Source organism: Cornus florida, unplaced genomic scaffold (genome assembly GCF_030987335.1).
Source record: "Cornus florida cultivar Cherokee Brave unplaced genomic scaffold, ASM3098733v1 CherokeeBrave_3.0.0_Hap2_Chr02, whole genome shotgun sequence".
Taxonomy (NCBI): domain Eukaryota; kingdom Viridiplantae; phylum Streptophyta; class Magnoliopsida; order Cornales; family Cornaceae; genus Cornus; species Cornus florida.
In genome coordinates this window covers 5,607,150-5,631,519 of record NW_026775572.1, presented here as the reverse complement: position 1 = coordinate 5,631,519, position 24,370 = coordinate 5,607,150, and the positions used below count along the sequence as shown (strand labels likewise).

The 24,370-nt window shown below is 35.1% G+C and overlaps 2 protein-coding genes and 1 pseudogene across 4 annotated transcripts; 2 read left to right on the top strand and 1 right to left on the bottom strand.

Annotated features, from left to right (window-relative positions):
• Positions 1-4,193: 4,193 nt before the first annotated feature.
• Positions 4,194-4,923, top strand: LOC132293290 (uncharacterized). Its single transcript, XM_059790717.1, has one exon. The coding sequence runs from the start codon at positions 4,360-4,362 to the stop codon at positions 4,807-4,809; it is 450 nt and encodes a 149-aa protein (XP_059646700.1). The 5' UTR covers positions 4,194-4,359; the 3' UTR covers positions 4,810-4,923.
• A 409-nt stretch (positions 4,924-5,332) lies between these two features.
• Positions 5,333-15,757, bottom strand: LOC132293289 (protein CIA1). 3 transcript variants are annotated; one of them, XM_059790714.1, is made up of 10 exons: positions 15,251-15,757; positions 13,581-13,727; positions 13,073-13,291; positions 12,890-12,954; positions 11,844-11,909; positions 11,640-11,711; positions 8,904-8,966; positions 7,991-8,060; positions 6,646-6,788; positions 5,333-5,673 (listed from the first exon to the last, which is right to left on the bottom strand). In XM_059790714.1, exons 1-10 carry the CDS (start codon positions 15,443-15,445, stop codon positions 5,607-5,609), a joined length of 1,107 nt encoding a protein of 368 aa, XP_059646697.1. In that variant the 5' UTR covers positions 15,446-15,757; the 3' UTR covers positions 5,333-5,606. The 3 variants fall into 3 exon arrangements, with proteins under 3 accessions (XP_059646697.1, XP_059646699.1, XP_059646698.1); XM_059790716.1 differs by having other exon boundaries at positions 6,641-6,788; positions 15,251-15,756; XM_059790715.1 differs by having other exon boundaries at positions 5,333-5,674; positions 6,706-6,788; positions 15,251-15,755.
• A 5,965-nt stretch (positions 15,758-21,722) lies between these two features.
• LOC132285102 (uncharacterized) lies at positions 21,723-23,205 on the top strand (annotated as a pseudogene).
• The last annotated feature ends 1,165 nt before the right edge of the window (positions 23,206-24,370 follow it).

The following is a 24,370-nucleotide window of genomic DNA, read 5'->3' as shown; positions in this document are numbered from 1 at the left end:
GAGAGTGAAGGAATGGTTCGGTCGACCGAACCCTATTTCGGTCGACTGAAACAGGAGATCCCGAGACCAACAATTGGTTCGATCGACCGAACCCCATTTCGGTTGACCGAAACAGAAGGTCCTGAGAGCATGAACTCAGTTCGGTCGACCGATGAGCCATTTCGGTTAACCGAAATGACTCCTACGAGTCCTGATCCTGCAACTGACCTGCTACACTTGGAAAATAAGCTGAAATGGCTGAGGGAGCTTTAGAATGATTCATACTTGAACTAAACCATCAAAATGAGACATTCTACGACCATAAACACGAGTACTATCACATAATCATCTTACAACATCATTTGGTACAATTACATGACGTTAAACATAATGATTACATTAATTCCATTTACATCAAATAAAGGTTAAAGCTCATGCTTGAGTTACAAGGCCATGTATGTCAACTTAGTTACAATTTCCAAAACAACAAATATATATTGAATGGCCTAAGTACAAAATAGCAAAATGAAGGCTTCCAATACTCCGTCAGTTTTATGGTGGATTATCATATGCCAACTCTTTGCCATGATCTGAAAAATGTCAATATGTGGGGTGAGCAATTTGCTCAGCAGGTGGCACTTAAGACACGCCTCTTGTGTCCCCTTGAATCCATATAAAGAATAGAACTATGGGAATGGGGATCATACCATGTCGGGATATAGCAACATACTAATCAATCTCAAGTATAAACAATGTAATGCAATGGAATGCAATGCATGTCGATGTCACTCCCCATTTTCAACATTCAAAAACCGTCACTTTCAAACGGTTAATATAACCCGTCCTTTGGTGACCCCGCAGCGACACGAGAGAATGATTGACTAGTGTCCTTGACCCTTGGTACCCCCGCTGCGTCATTTTGGGCCCAACTAGCTCCACCACGTTAGGGCAATCTCCCTAGTTCCCTTTGGTACCCCCTCAGCGATCGGGTTTTTATAAAACACTTTAATCAAACTTCTTCCCCAAAATCCCCCTTTTCATATCAAAACAATGTTTCCCTTTTTCATGCCTAATTTTGATGCATCAATGCATCAATGTCATGTCTATGCCTATCATTCTACAACCAACTCAAATTTAATTAACAAAGCATGGTTCATAAGGATTTCCAAAGAATTTACAACATGTGGTCATACAATAAAAATCTAGCATGATAGGCATATGAAAATCAATACTTAAGCATGCCCTTCACATAGATCATTCAACACACATAATTACACAATTGACCAATACACACAACAAATAAGCAATTGACTAGATACTATACAAATTAAGCATACTAACAACCATTTATGAGAAGATAACTCACAAAAGCACAAGATTACATGGATTAAGAACCCCTACTTCTAAATTGAGCAAAACGCTTGAAATGGGTCACAAATTTCGAAATCCAAAGGGAGGCTCAAAGCTGAAATTGTTGCTACTTACGCGTAGAGCTCGTCGTGCTCTCCGTTTTGCCTCAAACGGCACTTAAAAATTCCAAGTATTGAAGATGGAATCAAGATTTGAAGTTTGAAAATCAAAAGGAAAAGAAAAGAATAAATGAAGGAGAAAGTGAGGGATTATGGGGAGAGAGAAAGTGAGAGACCAAAATGGTCTCTAAGCCACTAAGTAAGTGGGTGGTGGGTCCCACCACCAGCATTTCTTTTCCTTTTCATTTATTTGCAATTCTACACCACAATTATATATATATATGCACCACCATAAAAATGCCACTTAATTCTTATAAAATAAAATGTGTGAAATGCAAATGGACCCAACTAAGATCCCGAACACAAAACGTGAAAAGACGAAAATGCCCTTGCGTCAACAAAATTCTTGGAAAATGAAAAATGCTGAAAATCGGAAACATCACATCTACTCATTGATGTAAGCAATTCATCATTTGGTGCATCCTAGGAATTCTGAAAATTTGGACCCATTTGAGGGTTTTCTACAAAATTGAGGTGGAGGTGTTCTAATCCACTCAATCTTTGATTCTTGTGACTTATCTTCTTGTATTTGATGTATAACATGCTAAAATTTGGGGTAGTTCTTTGATTAATTGCTATAGTGTTGTATATAAATGTTGTGTATCCATGTGAGCTTGTATGTAAAAGTGATTTATGAGTTTATGGTTGTTAAATTTTAATTAAAAATCATGCTTAAATGGTTGTATTTTTAATTCCACATGTTTAGTTGCTGAAATTTTGGGTGTTAGTAAACATGTTATATTATAGTGGAATTTCCTTGTTAAGCATGCTATATTGTAAAAATGAATTTTATGAGATTACGGTAATTTGTGAAGCATGAATTATGGATTTTAGAAATTCACTTTGAATAATATGTGTGAAAGGTTTATGGTTGATTTGACGAAATTAAGCATGAAGCATTCATGCATCCATTAGGGAAAAGGGAAGGGAAAAAAAAAATGTTTTAAAATAATCAAAACTTGTTTTGGGAAAAAGTTTTCTAAAAGTGTTTGCAAAAATCGGACGCCTAGGAGGCGCTTAGTGGTCCGTGGTGTTAGTGTAGTCTAAAGGGGAGTATGATTGAGCTAACCAGGCCGGATGCGACACCTTGGATGTGCCTTGTGGTCGTAGATGGTTAGCCGATCCTCTTTTGGTTGAGCTAACCAAGCCGGATGGTTAGCCAACCCTCTCCTCGTGACGCCATAGAGGTGCTATGGGTCGGATTACATTAATGGTTTGGAAGTTGAAACGGAAATGTTTCGAAATGAGGAGCGACATTTGCATGACATTGCATTTCATTAGTATTTTTGGCGTAACTGTGATTTGGATGACATTTGTGTTTATATTTGACGTCGTAGTTATGGATTACACCCCTTGTATAGTATGATCCCGTTCTCTTGATTTCTATTCTATGCGTGGATTCACGGGGTCATAAGAAGTGTGTCTTAGACACTTCCTACTCAGCTTATGTTCACCCTTTTATTATTAACATTTTTCAGGACACGGAAGGGAAGTGGCGGATGACGCTCCTCCATAGGATTCAATGGGTTAGTGGACTGTTTTAACATATTTCGTAGCGATGATCTCATTTTATTAATATTGCTATTGCTATTTTTTTTAAAATCTTGGGATGACACGTATATTATATATTGACGTAAGACATGACGGTAGTATCCTTAGTTAACCCGGGTTCGAATATTGACCCTATTAACTATTCGGACCCTCGAATTCGGGTCGTTACATTACATATATAGAATCTACAAATAATGTCTAGATATTAGAGAATTAAGTTCTTTTTTATCATCATCGTCATTATCTTTGTCTTTGAGTTAATTTTTTTTTTTTTTCTTCATTGACAAAAAACTCACACACACAACTTTGTTTCTTTGAAGACTCAAACATTCGTCATCAACTTTCAACTCGGAAAGATGGAAAAAATATCACTGAGTGAGTTAAAACCGTAGCATATTCTCTTTTATAAATTGTAACAAATTAGTAACAATATTAACTTATTCAGGGGAAAAAGAACAGCAACAATATTAACTTTAAAGCAACTCTAATAACCACTAGACCAGTACCCTACTAGTTTATATCTGGCTGCCAGTTGAAGAAGTCCCACCATGACTGCAAAGTCGGCAACCAAGAGCTTTTACTAGGAAGGGATATACTGTGAATAAACACACATTTTTGGTCAGTACAAAAAAAAAAAATGGTGTGTGTGTGAAAGAGATGATAGAATGGTAAAGGGACAAAGAATAAAAACTCAATTAAATGCACCACAAGAGAGGATGACAAATTAGATGTGGCGTTACAAAATATCTGGTTATAACGAGCAATAAGGATGTCTGCATCTCATTAAATGATGACATGTATATATAACCTATACTATAACTTATAATTTATATTCCTTCCAAAAAAAGATTTTCTTTTTAGTATCAAAGTCACTCTCCTGATTGGCCCATAGCTGAAAATCACACAAATTTCCCACAATCAACATCCACCTCACAATCCACCAAAAATCCCCTTCCAAGGAATCCCAATTATTTTTTATTATTTTTTTTTCCTTCCTCTCACAACCTCTCTTTTTCTTGCCCCTTTTCCATGTACTTATCAAACTTGAACTAGACCACACATTATGAAATCCAATCTCAAACAGGACACGTAGACTTGTCACTTACCATACAAAAACACCGCAACAACTCTTTGTTCTTCACGTCCTTTACTCAACCCCACACGCATTTTAATTTATTCCCACACATGAAGCCTTCCTTCATCATGTATTCTACCTAGCTTCAACACACACACATAGAATAGGAGGAGGAGGAGGAGGAGGAAGAGGAGAGAGAGAGGGAGAGTAACCATTTTATCATCCATGAAAGAAGAACCCATCCACCAGATGGTGGTATCAGTTCCATCAGAGCTAAAGATAGCCCATGGTGATCAATCTGCAAAGACCCATCATCAGCTTGTGAACAATCTTAGGGTGTCCAATGATGAATTCTCAAAAACCCGACGGTTGGACGACGACAACAACAAGAAGAAGGAAGCTGCAATTCATGGGCCTTCTTCTACTACAAGTGGTGGTGGTGAGGACGTCACAGGACGTGAGAGGTTGAAGAGACACCGGATCGAGATGGCCGGGCGGACCTGGATACCAGATATATGGGGTCAGGAGGAGCTGCTCAAGGATTGGATTGACTGCACCAAGTTTGATGATGCTTCACTGGTGACCAATAATGTCATAATGTCAGCTCGAGCAGCTTTGGTTCAAGAGGGAAGAAGAGCTAATTCCAGCAGATTTAGGATAGAGAACAGGTGTTAATCAAATTTTGATTTTCAATATTGTTTATCTTCCTTTTTCATTTTATTTAAGCTTATCTTGTTGTTGATACTTGATAAATTAACATTTTTATAAGAGTCATTCCTAGATTAATCAGATCCATGAATTGCACTAATATTTCTACCTAATTTATTTTGTTAATCTTAGCTGCACCAAAACCCATATATTTATAGTGCGTGTGTTAGTGTTTGGGAAGGGCTAAAAGAATAAACTAAAAAAGAATGTGATATGTTTCCTTCTTTGTAAAGAATATACGGACGTGGTACAGCCACCGTATCCTCATATTTTTCTTCGTAACATAAGATATTGAAGAAACTTGCGGAATATCATCAAGAACTGAGTACCACCGAGTTGACTCAATAATGCAAAGCCTTCTTCCACATATTGAAAGGATTTACCGATGAGGGCTCATATTTATAAAGTTCATATTGGAACCAGGTTCATGTTGTATCAACAAGATTCAGATTGTGTGTTGTGTGTGAGTGAGTGAGAGAGGGAACATATATTACTCGATCAAATAAATCTCATAAAATAAAACGTATTGCAGAATTGAACAGCTCTGTTCATGATTATTCTCGAAGTATAATTTAAATATTTCTATTTGATCGTATGAATTAGAACCACTCTAAAAATATATCCAATCTGTTATTGATTTCTCGGAGCTGCAAATTACATGGATAATATTTCTATAACAATATTTTCAAATATTACACAAGCATTCCTGCTGATTTTAGAAGTAAAATATAAAAAACTGAGATATAATTATCGGATGCGTCAAGTTAAGGATGCCAACTCCCATATCTTGATTGTCCCGTCATCACTCGCGGAAGCAAGTAGCCTGTTTTCCTGCTAGGTATTCAATAGAAAAGAGAATAAAATGTAAAGATATACATAGTAGTTCAATATGAAACTGAAATTATGTATCAGGAAAAAAATATATATATATATATATATTTCTATATGAAACTGAAAAGCTAAATGAAATAAATCAACAGACATCAAGGACTGGTGAATGCAAGTGCTAGGCTGTGATGTCCTAAGCCCCTCCCCTTCCCATTACAACTCTTAACCACATTCCTAAGAAGTTATGGAACCGATCTGTGGGTGAAGACGAGCAGGGGAATTCACACCTGCTGAAAATGGAGCCCTCGTTCTTGACCAGGGTGGTTCTGTTCCCATTTAGCCAAACAGACTGACATGGCATCTTCTAACATGACATATGGTTTCATGTTCTGTATTTTTATAACAAATTTATACAACCTCCAAGCTTCAGTGTCACATCTATGTACCATAAATTTAGAAACCTCAGCTTGGAAGTTCCTAATACGCAAAATATTCAAGGAAAAGGGAATATCAGGACACTCCGCTGGGAGGTGTGGAGCACAAGCATCTTTGTTCAGCCATAATTGCATTACTGTGTGTGCATATAGTTGACAAAAGTAGAAGAGCACCACCTGCAAGAGCTCACAGACAAAAGTAGCTCTTGCTGGGTAAATTTGTTCTATCAACCGGTTCAGGGTTAATAGTTATGTAAAAATATATAATAGGTCCAAAAATTCCAATGTCAGCGGGTTGATGGTATACGGGAAATATTAAAGGTTAAGCCAAGGACATCTCAGATGGAAGACGATAGCTAGGAGGACATATTAGCCCATATCCCATCAACCACCAGATCTCTCAAACAGAAATATTTTACGGGTATGCTCGGTTGCATGGAATTGGAATTGAAATTGGTAGAATTTGAAAAAAAAAAACAACTAAGAAAATTGAACCAAAATTTTTTCAAATTCCAATTCCATGCAGCTGAACACACCTTACATGAAATTGGGCATAAAGCTGTAGAATCTCATTAGTTCATGAAAACAAATTTTACCGCAGGCAGAGCTCCATTGCACTGAATTAACATCCATGTCATGAGCCTTATCCTTCTTCAGCAGCATTTTGTACATAGGTCCACCAACCTGTAACAAAAGCACACATCAGAGTTAATTTATCACTTTCTAGCAGCAAAAGAGAGGCCAAGATAAATTGGGCATACAGAACTTCCAAGGATCCCTAAGGAGAGACTCCACACAACATCTTTTGCAACTAGTTATTAACTAAAGAACCCTTTACTGCTTTACACACATAACCAGACAAACCACCAAGTTCTCCGATGTTTCAAGCTGATCTCTCGTGTTGTCATCTTTGATTCAAAAACATCATCCAAATTCCAATATTCAGGTTTTATGGTATAGGGTCTCTACCTTGACATTTTCAAAAAAGAAAAAAAGCCAAACCACACCAAAACTTGGAATTCAAATTTTAATTTGATCCCTCATCAACCATACAAGATTTAAAAATTATCTCTGCTATTTCCACAATTTCCAAACAAATTTATGGTGCAGAGTAATGTATTTCTCTGATAGATTTGAGTCGAATAACAAGACTTGCAATAATTGAGTTACCATTTTACAAATGTCCAAACCAACTTCAAACTCATGGTAGTGAAATCATAAGTTATGATTTCCTTCCTGTCCTTGTTCGAATCTTGAGCATATCAATTTTCCAAATGATGAACATGAAATCATGAATATCTTGATTCCATTAAGAGACGATACCCATAAGAATCATACAAGGAGATATATGTGACCAGGGAGATCAATAAAATAATATGTTAGAAGAATTTTTTTTTGAATCATTGAATGCGCAAAGCAATTCAAAGAACTGCTAAGATGGAATGTTGATGACATGATTATATAACATTCTAAAAGGATTTTTTAAGCCCTCTACAGTGGTTTGAAGAAAAGTTGAATGATAATTACAATTTATTTGATCATTTGATGATTGTTTCTTCAACTGCACCAACGACGATATATGGATATGATTAAAAGAAAAAAGAGCAAGTTATGAAATATGTAATTCTACAATTCAATTTCAACCCATAATAATTATTATTATTATGATTATTATCTCACCCACCACTGGGCCCTTGGCATAGGTAGTATGACCTCTACTCTCCTTTGGAGAATTGAGGTTTCAAGCCCCAAGTGAGACAAAATGGGTGTGTGTTGCTTACTAGTAAAAAATAAACAAACAAATAAATGGATCTCACAGCAAGAGAACTCGTTATACAATAAGAAATCACTGAAATTAAGAGTGAGAGGCAGGTATATTGAATTACCAAACCGTCATTGCTATCAACAAATAAGCGTATAGCATCATCAGCTGCTCCACTGGCAATCACTCCTTCCCTTTCAAATTAGCATATCAAACATAAAAAAATTAAGATGGGAGCAAAAAACAAGAAATTGATAAATAAATTTTTTTTTTTTTCCTAGTTGGTACTCATACACACATGCCTCCACTGAGGTTCAAACCCCTGATCTCTCTTTGAGAAGTAGGAGCTTGATACCGCTAGGCCACTTGCCTGTTGGTACTTGATAAATAATTTATAGATGTTGCACTGGAGACTAACAATTATATGTGTTTGAGTAATTCAACCAGACTCTAAAACCAAATGGTTTAAATATTCCAAGCCATGAGATCATCTCTCTATGGAGAAAACTCCATATTGAACTTTTTAAAGCATCTAAACTCGAAACATCAAATATCGGTAGTCTAAAAGATGGTGATTTCTTAACTACATTCTCCAGAATTATATTATCCTTCAAAGCATAGAAACAATTGTCTGAGGCCGTAAATATTGACTAACAACCAAATCTTGAAACTGTATGAACATGGTATCAACCCCTGTTTAAAGGTATAAGGCACTAAAATGTAAAGTTTTATTAATCCAAAATTTCAATATATGATGCCAAAGTGAAAAACAAAGAGGTCGAGAAGAACTATATATAGTCATACCCATACATCATACCCAAAAAAGTATGACAGCTTATTTATCACTGATATTGTTGACTTCTCCATCATTTGTGTGCATGTGCGCACGCGTGTGAGAAAGAGAGTGAGAGTGAGAGTGAGAGTGAGCGTGAGGGTGAGAAGTTTGAATCTTAGAAATCGAATAATCATGAAATCACAAATAGTCAGCATTTATATGAACATTTGCCACAATTATATGAATTATCACTAATCGGTACCTTGACCAGTGGACCGAAAAAATGGTTCGATCGTGATAGCCAGAGAGAGTGCAAAGATGTTTCCTGACAAAACCCACCAAAAATAAGAATATGTATAATAATAATAACAATAACAGCAGCAACAACAACAGTATGAATATCTATAAACTGCAGGACTTGGGGGAAAAAAAAGCCCAAGAAAAGTTACCATATTATAAAATAAATAATGGGCAGACTGAAAGTTTAAGTCCCTTAGTAAATTTGCAAAAAATAAATGAAACTGGAAAGTTGATGCTTCTTCAAATCAGTAAATAACATTTTGTAGTTTCAGTTGAGTTACTTCAGCTCAATCACAGTAAACCAATCAAAACATAAGGCATTTATAATTTATTTATAAACAATACTGGACATGGACCTTTTAAAACATGCATGGTTTCAAATTGCAGTCAAGGTCACAGTCGCATAGGAAGCTGAGGCAATCGACCTTAAGTAACTAGACAGAGTTACTGGTTTCATGAATTGACATATGAATGCTTTAACCTCATAACCCCAAACCACCAACACCCCCCCCCCCCCCCCCCCCCCCCCCCAAATCCCCACAAACACAAGATAGTAATTTCAACAATTTTGCATGACTACTGCTCAACCTATAAACATGATATACTATGAGTGACGAATCTTATGTTAGTTTCCTCATTGTTGGCAAGATATCCTATGTTTCTTCTATCACATCTCCCTAATTTATAACCATAAACGTAATTAAAAAATTATCATCATTTTATAACAAAATATGGTCATAAAAACTAGTCCTAAAGTGGCAATGTCAATAATTACAAAACGTTTCAATAATGCTACTTCCATAGTTCGTCACATAATTCATATTTGTTGATTCTTTAACGATTAAATACCATTGGAACAAACAAATCCAATCGTGCTCTAGCAGTACTATTTTTTTTTTTTTAATAAGTAACTACAAACTGAACACAGTATTAGTTAAAAGTCGAAATTAAACCAAAGAGACTAACCAAACATTACAGTAAGTAAATCCAGGTCAAAAATGAAGAATCCAATTAAATTCTGGGAAAAGGTTGAAAGACAATTGATCTATTTGGTTCAGTTTTCTGAAAACAATTAACAAGAACTCAGAAAATTGACAGGCCTTTTTTAACCGAGTTTTTCAGTACACTTTTCTCATTTTCAATTTTTTAAAAACAGAAAACTACAATCAGAAAACTGAACCAAACTAAATCTTTGGTATTTTGTTGTTAAATTTGTTAGAACTGATTCCCTGATCATAGCATGAAAAGGGCTTTTCTTATTATCGAAAATCTACAAACTGAACACAGTATTAGTCAAAAGATAAATTAAACCAAAGAGACTAACCAAACATTACAGCAACTAAATCCGGGTCAAAAATGAAGAATCTAATTAAGCAAGAAATTCTGGGCAACGGTTGAAAGAAAATTGATCTTTTTGGTTCAGTTTTCTGAAAACAATTCTCAAGAACTGAAGAACTCAAAAACTGACAGGCCTTTTTTAACTGAGTTTTCAGACAATTGTTATCAAAGGCCCAAGGCACTAGAGGTCCTTTGGAGCCTAGGCGCAAGGCGAGGCGCACGCCTAAGTGAAGCGAGGCACACAAGTAAAAAATTAATTACTATTAAAAGCATATTCATTTTCCATATTAAAGGCGCATATATTGTCAAAGGCGCACCTGGGCACACAACAAGCACAATTGTTGTGCCTGTAGGAGCTTGGAGCCTAGGCACGCGCCTTTAACAACACTGTTTCAGACAACTGCAACCAAATGAGCTTCAGTACAGTTTTCTGATTTTCAATTTTCTAAAAACAGAAAACTATTCTCAGAAAACGGAACAAAACTAATCTTTGGTATTTTATTGTTAAATTTGTTAGAACTAATTCCATGATCATAGAATGAAAAAGGAGTTTCCTAATTATCGAAAAACTTGATTTACTTGATTCAAGGCTATCAATTGCATGCCTATAAGACCCCATGTAAGACTGCACGTAATGCTCAGGATAGCAAAAAGCCGTTAATTATTAATCTTGAGAAGAGGTCAACCATAAGAGCTACAGCTTCTGCGGGACATTCTGAACCCACCCCGCAACACAATTGCCTTTGAGTTGAAAAACCAAAACTTCCCAAGGTTCAGTTAAATGCAACCGAGGTCTTGGGCAACCAGACCTGGCCAAAAAAAAAAAATTTATATTCCAACGAATCACATGTAAAAATCACCTATATTATGATCGGCACACATAACTTAAACTGCCATAAAATGTATTGATAATAATAAATATAACTTAGACATGACTCTAGCCTTTCACTCTATATCATCTATATTTTTTTTTAATTATGTAACTCATCTTTGTATAATCTTAGGAAACTTCATTATGTCGCTCTTCTTTGGGAAAATAATGAGCATATTCCAAACACATATTAATAAAACTAAAAAATTCTTATTATTTGAACTCATTAATTCATTCACATAACCATAGAAAAACATTGGGCATTCATAGTCAGTCAATTCACTGGTAGGTGCTAGAAATGCCTCTGTTCACTTGAATCAAATATGTAACAAAAGTTGAAATGCACATCATGAAGAAATGATAAGACAAACAAGTTTTTCTTTTGATTCCCATATTCAAGTTCAGAATCTCTTGTTTTAAAAAGCCAAAGGAAAACACCTCACCAAAAAGTATCTCAAACAATGTGCAAATGAAAAATCAAAAACTCACCAAGGTGCATAGCCATCATCAGATTGCACTCCTATGATGTCAGTGCCCCAGATTTTTATGGTAAGATCATCGCTGCAAAATCAATCTATGATTATTTTACTGCTACTCGTCAGGACTGTTCAATAGCATTTAAAATATATATACTTATCAAATCCATTTCTTTTCCAATCTGAGAGCAGTACGATTGAAAAGAGTTTAATGTACCTGCAGGTAACCATTTTCTCTCCCTGGGTATTGAAAGATAGTGCCCAAACTGTTGAAGAGTGTCCACTGAAAACACAATCAGTCCAAATTTAGCCGTATGAAACCACTTAGAGCAACAAGTCATGTTAATGTAGAAAGCACTGAAACTATATAGTTCTCAAACTGTCCGTGAGTGTTACTGTACGAAAGCACTGAATCTATAGCAACAAGTCATGTTTAACTGAAGTAGGCAACGAAAGTCTAAAGTTCTAAAAATTGTTTGTTTTTTCAGAGTGGCCATAGTCTATTGTCAAATTTGGAACTGCTCATTAGAAGTTTGTCAAAGTTGTTGAGATTCCAGTTAGTTGACGCCAAGTCACCAAGAAACACAGCAATAATCACAGAAGTCAGAACCGTGTTCCTCTCCAGCAATATAATGCATATTAATGTGCTGCTTCTCTTTTTTACATTCACGTGTGTCTGTGTTGGTCCTTGTTGCTTCCTTTTCTTTTTTCTTTTCTTTTCTTTTTTTTTTTTTTTTTTTTGGGGGGGGGGGGGGGGGGGGGGAATATTCACCACGTGCCTCATTTTTAAATACCCAAACTGCCACTCTGGTCCTTTCAATAAGGTACACAAATATCGAGTGAGCCTTAAATTTATGCATAAATCTAATTTAACATGGAAAAAAAATTGCAAAAGAAACAACCAAAAAAAATGGCATTCCTCCGCAAAGAAGACCTTCTCTGGCAGAAGCTACAGCAAACATAGCCTTCTTGCAGCTTTAAGACCATACAGTTATTACACTGTTGTACTTAGTTGAGTTTATGTTCACAAGCTTGAAAATTAATGTTTTCAATGTAAAAGAAAGGTCACTCCTAAGTAGTCAAGACAAATTTGTAAAAAAAGACAGACAAACCCAGTGCACAAGGCTCCCGCCAGTGCAGGGTCTGGGGAGGATTAGTCAAGGCAAATTTGTCGAGAACTTTTTTTAGGAAACGACACCACACAGGCTAATTTAATTTTTGAGAGAGAGAGAAAGAGAAAGAAAAAGGGAGTTCAGGTAGTACTTGTTAGATTCCCCTAAAGTTTGAACACAATGCCAATCATCACTGTCACCATCCTCTGCCCAAACCTGCAAAAATTTATATGAACGTTATTGATTCATAATGAAAATTCTACCAACTAAACACATTTGTAAGCTTTTACCAAGGCAATATAAAATGGGAAGGACAGTTGACTATCTCCTTTACCTTAATAGTATTATCATAGCTACACGAAAACAGAACATCCATTGATGGATGCCATTGGACCATTTTAACATCTTGCGTATGTCCTTGCAACACTGAAACGCATTCAAACTCATTCCCAGGCTGTACTTCCCAAATCCAGACAGATTTATCACGGCCACAAGTTGCAAGCAGCGACCCAGATGCATTCCAAGACACACTTTTTACTTCATTTTCATGACCCTATATAATGTACCAATGTTCCAAGAATAAATATAAATAAGAACACTATGAACCATATGGAGGTTAAACTGCCACTTGTGCTAACATTTTCAGCCGAATTATAAAATTCTCATAATTTTACTACAATTTTAAAATGCAACAGCACTTATTAGATAAAATGTCGTGTAACAAGTAACGACTAACTGAAGAGGGTGAAATGGCAGTCACTTGTCTCACTTCAAAAGGTTGAACTGAAACAAAGACAAAATGCTAATACAGTGTAGGGATGGTTTTAAAAACTAAATAATACCTCCAAAGTGGAGACACATTCAAAATCATCTCCAATTTGCTCCCAAATTGCAGTAGTGGCATCGAAACTCGCAGTTGCCAATAATTTACCTGACGGCGACCAGGAACACGATCTAACAGTCCGGGTGTGTGTTTCTTCTAAAACTGCCTGCACAATCACAGTTCAAAAATCATAAACTCCGAACACAAAATAATCTTACTTCCAACAAAAATAGTAAACAAATTATCAATAAGATGCTACAACAAGAAGGTTCCAAGGAACACTAACTCCATTTGGTTGCTGAAAATTAAAGAAATCAACGAGAAATCGATTGAAGCTCAACCATCCATGTGGTTACATAGTTGATTGAGGAAGAGACAATAAAACAAAATTATAATTTCTGTGAACTCCTTTCTGAATTTTTATTTTTATTATTGATAAGTTAAGAAAACAAATAAAAATTGAATACAAGTTTCTAAAAATGCAAAAAGAACTACAAAATATATAACTTCCAGAAAAGTGGCATGCTTAACATTTCCCAGCTCTAGATGCAATTTAGAGTTTTTTTTTTTTCACATCTCCCCTTAAAAGACCAAAAGTAAACTAATATTTTTACTACCAATAATTTAAAAGACAAAAACAATTAAAATCTCAAATGCAAATTTCTGAAAATGCGAAAAGAATTACTTTAAATAGCTTCCCAAAATATGGCCTATTGTTAGGAACTTTTTCTAAAACATCTTCTAGAAATGCCCCGCTAGATGCCCTTTAGAGTCATTTTTGTTTGCTATCTTTTTAAAATAATTAAAATGGCTTATAAATGTGACTATAATCGAGCCTTATCTTTCTATTGCTTTGTGACCCAAGGAAAATGAAATAAAGCAAACTCAACTACAAGATTGGTTGTATTAAGCTCCGTTGAACAAAGGTTTGAAAAGTTCATATTTTGAACATCTATTCTTCTCTTTCCAGTAACCGAAGAGAGTACACCTTTTCAGCTCTTCGAGAACTGGAAGTTGCACTCTACTAAGCCAATACAGTTACTTGGCTTGTAAGAATAGTTTCATCACTTCTAATACACCAAAACATCAGAAGGCTGAAGAATCAAAATCCATTTCTTCTTTCGTTAATGTTTCCTCAGCAACCAAGTGGTAGGTAAACTGAAATGAATAAATCTTGCATATGAGAGAAAGTGATGCAATTAAAGAATATTGGCTTCATTTGGGAAGCCTGGAGAATGCAAAGTAATAACACGCAAATAAATAAATAAAATAAAATAAAATAATGAAAAAATTGTACATCACTTCTTCTTTGTTTTGGTCCTGAAAAGTAAGACTCCCCAACCAATTGAGTCTAAGACAGCCATTCAGGCAAGTCCATGAAAGACTCTCTTTCTCCCACTCCTTCTATTGTTTTGGGAACAAAAACAGCATAAAAAATAAGATACAAATTATAATTTTTCCTTGTGACAATATGTAAAAATCAACCAAGACGCACCCAAAAACAAAAAAAAAAAAACCTTTGAACCTCAAATTTTTCAGTTTTTTTAAAGCCTGATAGGCAAATATTGGTATTCGTTGAATTGATGCATTATATTTCCGATAAAACCAGCAAACATAATACAAAAATACTCAAATTATTGACTTCATATTCTTTCTTTTCTCAGGAATTAGAAAGAGACAGATCCGAACCTTGCATTCAAAAGAGCGAGTGACTGCACTCTGCTGCCAAATTCGAACAGTCTTGTCGCCGCTACAAGAAGCAAGCATCGACGGTACGCCGCCGATGCCGGTGGCAGGGTTCCAAGCGAGACTCCAAACTCTATCGGTGTGGCCTTCGAGCCTCTGAATCTCCTTCAACTCGAAGCTCTCTTCAAAGAAACTCATAGTTACGAAATCGAAGAGACGATGTAAAAATAGATATAGCACACAAAATCAATCTTTTGAGATTAGGGTTTTGGTAGTAGACTGTAAGCCAAGTTCGACGAGTAGAAAACCAAGTAAATCCACACGCGCCGCCCTACGTGGGTCAATACGGCGGAAGAAAGGAGTGTGGTAAACTCGTGCCCGGTACCGGAAAGAGAGTCTTGCCCTCTTTTTTAATTACCAATACAACACAACACAACAGGGCAGGGAATGAAAGTCCAATAACCCCCTATAATTTTGATGGTGTCAAATCTGGCTCAAGTTAAACTTTTTTGTTTTGTTTTTTTCCCCTTCGAAAGATGAAGCAACTGAATATATAATAAAAAGAATACATGGGGTCCTTAGGCCAGAACAAGTCCAATAGGGCGAACAAAGCCTATTAAGGCCAGAACAAAGACATAACATAAAGGCCCATCGGCCCAACAATCTAATAACCATAATTAACGGACTAATTGTATCCCTTAATTGCAGTTCACAAAGGACAAATCCGGTACCTTCCCTAACTAGTAGGAGATGAGAACGAACAGAGGGATGGCTTCATCAATCCAGTGGCCGGGGCGGTGGTTTGCAGCAAGACGGAAGGAGATTCCAATCATGAAGAATGCGTCTTGAGGAAGAGCAGTCCTTCAGGAACCCTAATTGTAAACTTGAAGAAATACTGCAACTGATCCGAGTCAAAGTTGCTCGCTGAGATGACTTCCTCCCTATGAAGATGTGATAATTTCCTTCCTCACATACGTGATCCACCACATAATATAGGCAAATTTTTCGATACAAGTTGAGAGGCGAGTTGAAGCTGTAATGAATACTGACCCAAACAACTAAAGAATCCCAATTTTGATTTGGGGCATAGAGATTGCACTTATCACGAATGAATCACCAAATTGAGGAGATAAAGGTGCATTGAAATTGTTAGAATTTTTTAACGAAAGTTGTTTCATGAGTCATCAACAAATGCCTTTGATTGAAGAGGTGTGATTACTAGTTAATCGTAGGAGAAAAATATGCAACTCAAAACTAACAGACATAACCTATTCAATGAATCATTACAACATATTACAGTGGGTCTAGTGATGAATACACATATAAAGAGATACATATAAATAGTTATATCCAATGATGAAGAGGCACACCTAATTCAAAAAGGCACTTATATTTCTATAAATACCTCATTAGGCTGCCATTTATAATTTGTTCAATTCATTTTCTTCTCTTTCCCTCTCTAAACTTAAACCCAACCCGTTCAAATCATAGGTCAAGTGATCTGAGCCACTTAGATCCTAATCCAATTTCATTGAGCCATATTAAGATTGGTCCGAATCATTTGGTTCAAATTGCACCAAATTCAGTATTTATATAGTGTAGATGTATATTTGAGTCAGAGAGAGTGTTACACGAAAGAAGTTTATCATATCCACGAGTTTGTAGTGCTGCTATTGATGGATGTAAACCGTTATAGTCACAAATGAAAATAATAATAATAATAACCTCTCTATCTAGAAAGAAGATGAGATGGGAGAGGTTAGAACCGAGTGTGGGCAAAAAGTATGCGTGAGTGGAAATGTGAGTATTTATTTTGCCAATGAAAATAAAATAAAAATAAAAAATTTTGCGAAGGACAAACGCTAGTTTAATTAACTCCCAACAGAACAAGTACGGACTTTAAGAAATCAACATGTCCCGTGTATGAGACTGATAATTGATTCTCATTAATTAAATGGGGTAATATGGGTTTAGACAAACTGGTGTCATACTTGTCCATTGCCATCCATACCTGTTGGTCACTAAATTATGACTTTTCGACTTGCATTGTGCTATGTTTGGAAGCATCGATTCAGCACTCTGAATTTTAAACTGAATTTTCTCCAATATCAAATTCAAGAAGTCGATTCAATACTCTCAAACACAATAATAAATTGTTAAGGAATCGTTCGATGTTGCAATTATGAATGTAATTTGCATGGATTGAATTAGTAGAAGGGTCAACTCTAGCTCAATTCACAATCCAAAATTATATATATATTTTTAAGAAAAATTACACTTAGGTAGAGTTAGAAGTATTAAATAAAAAAAGTGGTCAATTTTAAAAGTTTATTTTTCACTTTTCACTTTATTTGAATTAAACAAAATAATTATATATGCATCGAGAAACTTCAAAATGTCCTCCAAATTCTCTTTTTAAAATATCAAATTATCATTCTGAAATCAAATAATTCATTCACCAAATTAAACAATGAAAGGTTGTTCTCCAACGTCCTTTCAATGTCACATGGTAATTCCAATTCAATAAACATAAAAAATAGTAATAATAATAAATAAATAAAATAAAATAAAATTGTGGTGTAGGCTTTTGTGGATTTATAAACAAACAATGATTACACATAATCAAATACTCCATCATTCATTAATGGATGGAAGTCATAGTAACTGAGTGGTGGCTCGTAATTTGGGCCAAGAACATTATTGCTAGAGACTTTCGATTTTCATTGTGCAACTGAGATGACTAAAATTCAGCATGATAGTAACCCTTTCAACAGGTAACTCCACGGATAATCTTTAACGAGTAGCCCAATTCAGCTCGTCATGAGATATCCTCGATGATCCGAAAATTAAATGTTTGTAGTGAAAACTTTAGAAGGTAACTGCAGTTATTAAGTTAATAAGAACAGATTTTGTATCAAAAAATGTGTAAATTGTGTAACACTGATCATTAAACTAAATAATTGAATATAATTATAAACTAAATAATCGGATATATAATCATAAGTGTTAGGATATAGAAGAAGAAAGATATAGTACAGTTCAGTGAATTCACCCGAAATATAGATTGAGAAAAGTTTTTTAAAAAAGGACAAAAAAAAGAAAAAATAAAGATAAACACAGTTCATCCCATCCCAACATCCTTGTGTATCATACTCCACTATGTTTTTCAAAAAAAATTGAGCAAATAATTTATTTGATTTTAAAAAAAAAAATTGATATTTAAAAAAAAAAGTTTGAAGGGCATTTTGGACCTGAACAATGATTCTCAATAAATATATAATTATTTTACTTAATTCAACCAAAGTAAAAAAAAAAAAAAATTTAAAATAAACCACTTTATTATTTAGGTATCTAAGGCTACTTAAATATAGTTTTTTATTTTTATTTTTTTTCTTAACTCAAATAGAATCTGACATATTTTTAGTCCTAAACTTTCATAGTTGGTCCAGACCATTCATAGTTTTGAAGTCATAAAGAGACGGGTTAAAGGGACATCCTATGCCGCATTTTGTAAATCGCTAATGCTACGGACTATATGGTGAAAAAGATTTTGGTCAACAAAAGATTGAGCAATACTTCGTATTGTAACATTATTTTATACACGAATGCAATGTTATAAAATTGATAAAAATTCACAATAAAACAACACAAGAAGCATGGTCTAGAAATGAAAATTTTGTGTAAGTGATATATATATATATACACACACACATAATCAACAGTCCATCAATAAATTTAAATTGGGATTAAGCTCCATCAAATCAAAATTTAAAATAGAGCCTTTCATTTTTCTGACGAAGTAATATAGTGGTACCTAAATTGGAGTTATGCAAATCTGGCCTCTTTTAACCATATGTCAACGGTACCAAAATCAAATTTATTTGATTATAATCATATTAAATATGCTAAATAAGTTTTAAAATAAAATTAGTATTTAATTATATCCAAATTAATCCGATCCATAATTTGATAACCAATAGCAAGTAAGACCATCTCCAATGCAAAATATTATTTTTGCATGCCAAAGTTATATTTGGGGAGGTGTTAGACCATCTCCAATGCAAATTGTCATTTTTGCATGCCAAATCTATATTTTGAAAGGAGTTACAGTGTCAAAATGCCATATTATAGCAATTCCGCTCCAATGGTGCATTTCATCCAAAATGCTATTTTTTGACACAACAAGCATTATTTTTCAACTACCATTTCTAACTACAATTTTCAACAACCATTTTTTTTTTTTTTTTTTTTTGAGTGTTTGTATTTTATTTATCTTATTTGCCTTATTAAAAATAAATACACACAAGCACAACAGATATATATATACACACAACAAACATATACATATATATACACACAACACTGACATATATATATATATACAAGCACAACTGACATATATATATATATATATATATATATATATATATATATATATATATATATACAAGCACAACACCAAATTGGCAGCCCAACACCAAATTGGCAGCCCATGCGAGAGAGAAGAGAAAAGGAAAAGAGCAATAGCAGATTTGATAATAGCTATATGTTGTGTTATATTGGGCACAACATTTGGCAAAATTATAGGGTAAAGTGCATTAAACCCCCTTGAACTATTGGTCATTAGCAAGAAACCCCCCTGAACTACAAAAAACCCTCCTAAACTATGATTTTGTTGCAATTTACCCCCTTGAACTATTGGTCATTTGCAAGAAACCCCCCTAAACTACAAAAAAAACCCCTCTAAACTATGACTTTGTTGCAATTTACCCCCCTGAACTATGATTTTGTTGCAATTTACCCCCATGACATCAGCTTCCGGCACCGAAAATTTTGAAAGACCAGTTTACCCTTATAACACACTGTGTCGTTTTAACTTATACACTTCTTACATTTTTTTTCTGCCAAAAGATGTTTTTCACCCAACACAACCCAAAACAAAGAGCTAAAGAGAGAGAGAAAGGAAAAGACCAAAGAAATCCGAGGTCGGCGGAATGGCTCGGTCTCTAATGATGGCGGCTTATGCGCGGAGGACTCGGTTGTGATGAGAGCTCGGTTGACTCGGCCGTGAACTGTGGAGGCGGCGGCGAGCTCAAGGGGGCTCGGCGGTGAACTGTGGATGGCTGTGTGCTCGAAACATGGATGGCGGTGTGCTCGATTATGGAGATGGCGGAATGGGCCAGCGAGCCTCGCTTGGAATGGACGATGGAATGGACCGGCGAGCAAGGTGAGCAGAATGGCAGGCAAAGCGATGATAGTGATGGGCTGACGCAACGGTGCAGAGAAGTGCGATATATATGGCCGACGGATCTGGCGGGTAGTGCAACGGCTATGATGGAGCTATGATAGGAGACCCACCGATCCCAGCAACAAATTCCTTGGCTTCATCGTCCCTTTCAGTCAATCAATTCGCGCGGATGGGATAAACTGCAAAAAAATATATAGTTCAGGAAGGTTTCTTGCCCATACCCCAATAATTCAGGGGGGTTTTTTGCAACTTTTATAGTTCAGGGGGGTTTCTTGCACATACTCCAATAGTTCAGAAGGGTTTAATGCACTTTACCCCAAAATTATATTTTGGCATGCCATTAGAGAGCTCATTTTAAACCCATATACTATATTTTGAAAATAGCAGTCCAAATAGCAGCCCATTGGAGTTGCTCTCAGAGCATCTCCAATGGTAGAAGCCATTTTCGCATGTCAAATCTATATTTTGACAGGTGCTACAGTGTTAAAATACTACATTATAGCAATTCTGCTCCAATGGTACATTTCATGCAAAATGCTATTTTGTGACACAACCACTATTTTTTTTTCAACTACTATTCCTACCATTCATATTTGCATCAATAATATTAATATTAGTCACATTCATAGTCAAGTTGTAGACATTAGAATGAAACTAAAATTAAACATAATTAAAAAGAAGCAAAAATCTAAAATATCTTGTCAAAAAATGACAAAAAAAAAAAAAAAAAAGATAAAACAAGATGATATATATATTTTTTAATTTTCTTTTTTTCGGGAAAATATATATATATATTTGATTATATTATTATTAAAAAATAAAATATTTTTAGGGCAAATTATTTCAGCCTCCCCAATCGCCTCCATTTCTATTCTCGTTCTCAACTCTGAACTACCATTATTTTTTAACTACCATTTCCAAGTACAATTCCTAACTACCATGCTTTTTCAATTACCATTTTTTTCAACTATCATTTCAACTACCATTCCCAGCTACCATTCCTAACTACCATTTCAACTACTATTCCTTTTCAACTACCATTCTAAGTTACCATTCCCAACTACCATTGTTTTTCAACTAGCATTCCCAGCTACCATTCCCAACTATCATTTCAACTACCATTCCCAGCTTCAACTAATATTCACAGCTACCATTCTCAACTATCATTTCTCCATCTATAAATACCATCATCCTCTACCTACAAACTATCTTCCTTCATTATAACTTTAGTATTGCAATAAGCAATTTGAGAAGAGCGATTTTGAGAGAAGATTTCAATGATTCTTCATCTGATGAAGATCAAAGCGCAGAGGTCATGGAACTTATGGCATCAGAATTTCATAGAAGGAAGATGCAACGAGACAACGACCAACTATGCATGTTGGTTCTGTAAGTGGTCGGCGATACTCCATCGTGATAGAGTCTCCGGCAACGAGCTACTAATCAAAGATTACTTTGCTAAAAATCCTGTCTACCCAGCTAACATCTTTCGAAAACGCTTTCGAATGAATCGTCCATTGTTCCTTCGTATATTAAATGTGATTGAACAATATGATGACTACTTAGTCCAAAAGATTGACGCCGCCAGTTTTCCCGGATTATCTGATTTGCAGAAGATGACTGCGGCAATTTGGATGCTTGCCTACGGTATGCCCGCTGATGCTGTTGACGAGTATGTGAGAATTGGTGAAAGCACAACAATTGAGTCTTTGAAGAGATTTTGTGTGTGAATCATTAACATTTATGGTGAAGAATATCTGAGATCCTCGACTAAGGCGGACATTTCCAGACTGCTACGGGAGGAGAAACGTGGATTTCCCGGAATGTTTAGGGAGTTTGGATTGTATGTATTGGGAATTGAAGAATTGTCCTATTGTATGGCATGGTCAATTCACTGGGCATGTACATAAACCAACAATTATACTTGAGGCAATGACCTTGTATGATTTGTGGATATGGCATGCTTTTTTTGGTATGCCTGGATCCCTTAATGATATCAACGTTCTTGATCAGTCTCCTCTCTTTGCTGACCTCGTTGAAGGACGTGCCCCTGCTGCCAACTATACCATCAATGACAACCAATACACTATGGGATGTTATTTTGCTAATGGTATCTATCCTAAGTGGGTAAGGGGCTGGCAAGATTTTGGAGCCATGAAGATCTTGGTTATATCATGAAGGCGTGCATAATTTTGCACAACATGATCATTGAAGATGAGCTTGATAACTCTCTAGATGACGAGTATGATGCACCCAAAACGGTGCATCCACTTGAAGTGTCGCGAGAGCCAATACCCTTGTTTTCTGAGTTCCTCGCTCGTCATGGTAGGATTCGATCTTCTACAATCCATCATAGACTCCGCAATAATCTTATTGAACATTTGTGGTCACGATAAGGAGAGACTTGAAGAAGTGTGTTTCAGATATCTTTTGTTTGGATCATTGATTTATTAGTATGTGTGTTTTGTACACTAAATAGTGTACAAGTGAGTTAGTAATTTTATTATTATTTTATTATTATTATTATTATTATTTTTGAATGTTTGAATTTTATTTAGCTTGTTTGCCATATTAAAAATAAATAAAAATATTTGGCATGTTTGCCTTATTAAAAATAAATAAAAATATTGAACTTCTTTGCCTTATTAAAAATAAATAAAAATATTTGGCTTGATTACTTTATTAAAAATCAATGAATTATTCATATTTCATGTACTTGATTAAAACCAATTTGAGGTGGTATAAGCAAAGGTTTTTACAAACATTGAACAAGAAATTATGCATATATGTACTGGAACATTGAACGGGAAATCATGCATATCCTAAAATAAAATAAAATAAAATAAAATAAAAAAATAAAAAACAAAAAACAAAAAATGGCATGCTTTAAGTAAAAATAACTGACTTAACTATTTTTTTTTCCTGACCGAAACAAAGGAACACTAAACCGTTCTAAATTACACAAAAGGAACATTAAACAATTATGATTTATACAAAAGGAACACTAAATAGTTCTGATTTACACAAAAGGAACACTAAAGAGGGCCACACATCCCCTCCAAATCCAAAAATTTGTTTTCGACAGCCCATTTACACAAAACGGCGATAACTAGTTATAAAAATGAAATCACATCTTCAAGTGTCCTCCATGGTGGAGATGTGGGAAGAGGAACATAATAATCAAAGTTTGTTAAGCGTGCTTGTAGTTTGGCAAGAATCTCATTCTTGCGTAGCTGGTAATAAACTTTCGCCTGAGGGTCCATGTTGGAATGGTCTACCATCATAATCTTATCATCTCTCTCTTTTTCCTTGGCTTCTTTCTCTTCTTGCTCCATTTGATACATTTGTTCCATTACTTTAACTTTTATTTCTTCTATTTCGAACTTCTTCATTCTACCCTCAGTTGTATTTTTGTTAAATTTTTCCATCAAATCACAAAAATGAGTGTCTGAAGTATCTACTATCTTGTTTTTTCTACATGTTTCTTTTGCAGCTTTCCTTCCACTAGGCCTTTTGGTTCTTGGGGAGTTAACAGATTTTCTGGTTGGATCTTGATTGGAATCGAGAGAAATGGGCGTCTCAGGAATTTGGGATGCGGAAGAGGAATATGGGGTCATTGTAGGAGACTTTGGCTTTTTGGAGGATCCCTAATCTTCCCACTTAATGGCATGCTCCAAGATCACACAACAATGATCTAAAGAAAAATATTTTTTCTCATTTGCAAAATACAAACTTTTTGCTTGAAAAACTTAGAAAATGATATGAAATAAAATTAAATGTATAAAAATTAAAATTACAACTAACAAGAAAAGTAGAAATCTCACATTATCTGTTTCATTTATTCCACTTTATTGCCTATGTTCAATTTGTCTGAG

Bases quoted from the DNA above. Each gene is read 5' to 3' on its own strand.
- LOC132293289 (XM_059790714.1), bottom strand. From the start codon at position 15,445: ATGAGTTTCTTTGAAGAGAGCTTCGAGTTGAAGGAGATTCAGAGGCTC. The intron at 13,728-15,250 runs GTTCGGATCTGT...GTGATTGTGCAG, and splicing joins CTCGCTCTTTTGAATGCAAG to GCAGTTTTAGAAGAAACACA. The intron at 8,967-11,639 runs GTGAGTTTTTGA...GGGTTTTGTCAG, and splicing joins GATGATGGCTATGCACCTTG to GAAACATCTTTGCACTCTCT.
- LOC132293290 (XM_059790717.1), top strand. From the start codon at position 4,360: ATGAAAGAAGAACCCATCCACCAGATGGTGGTATCAGTTCCATCAGAG.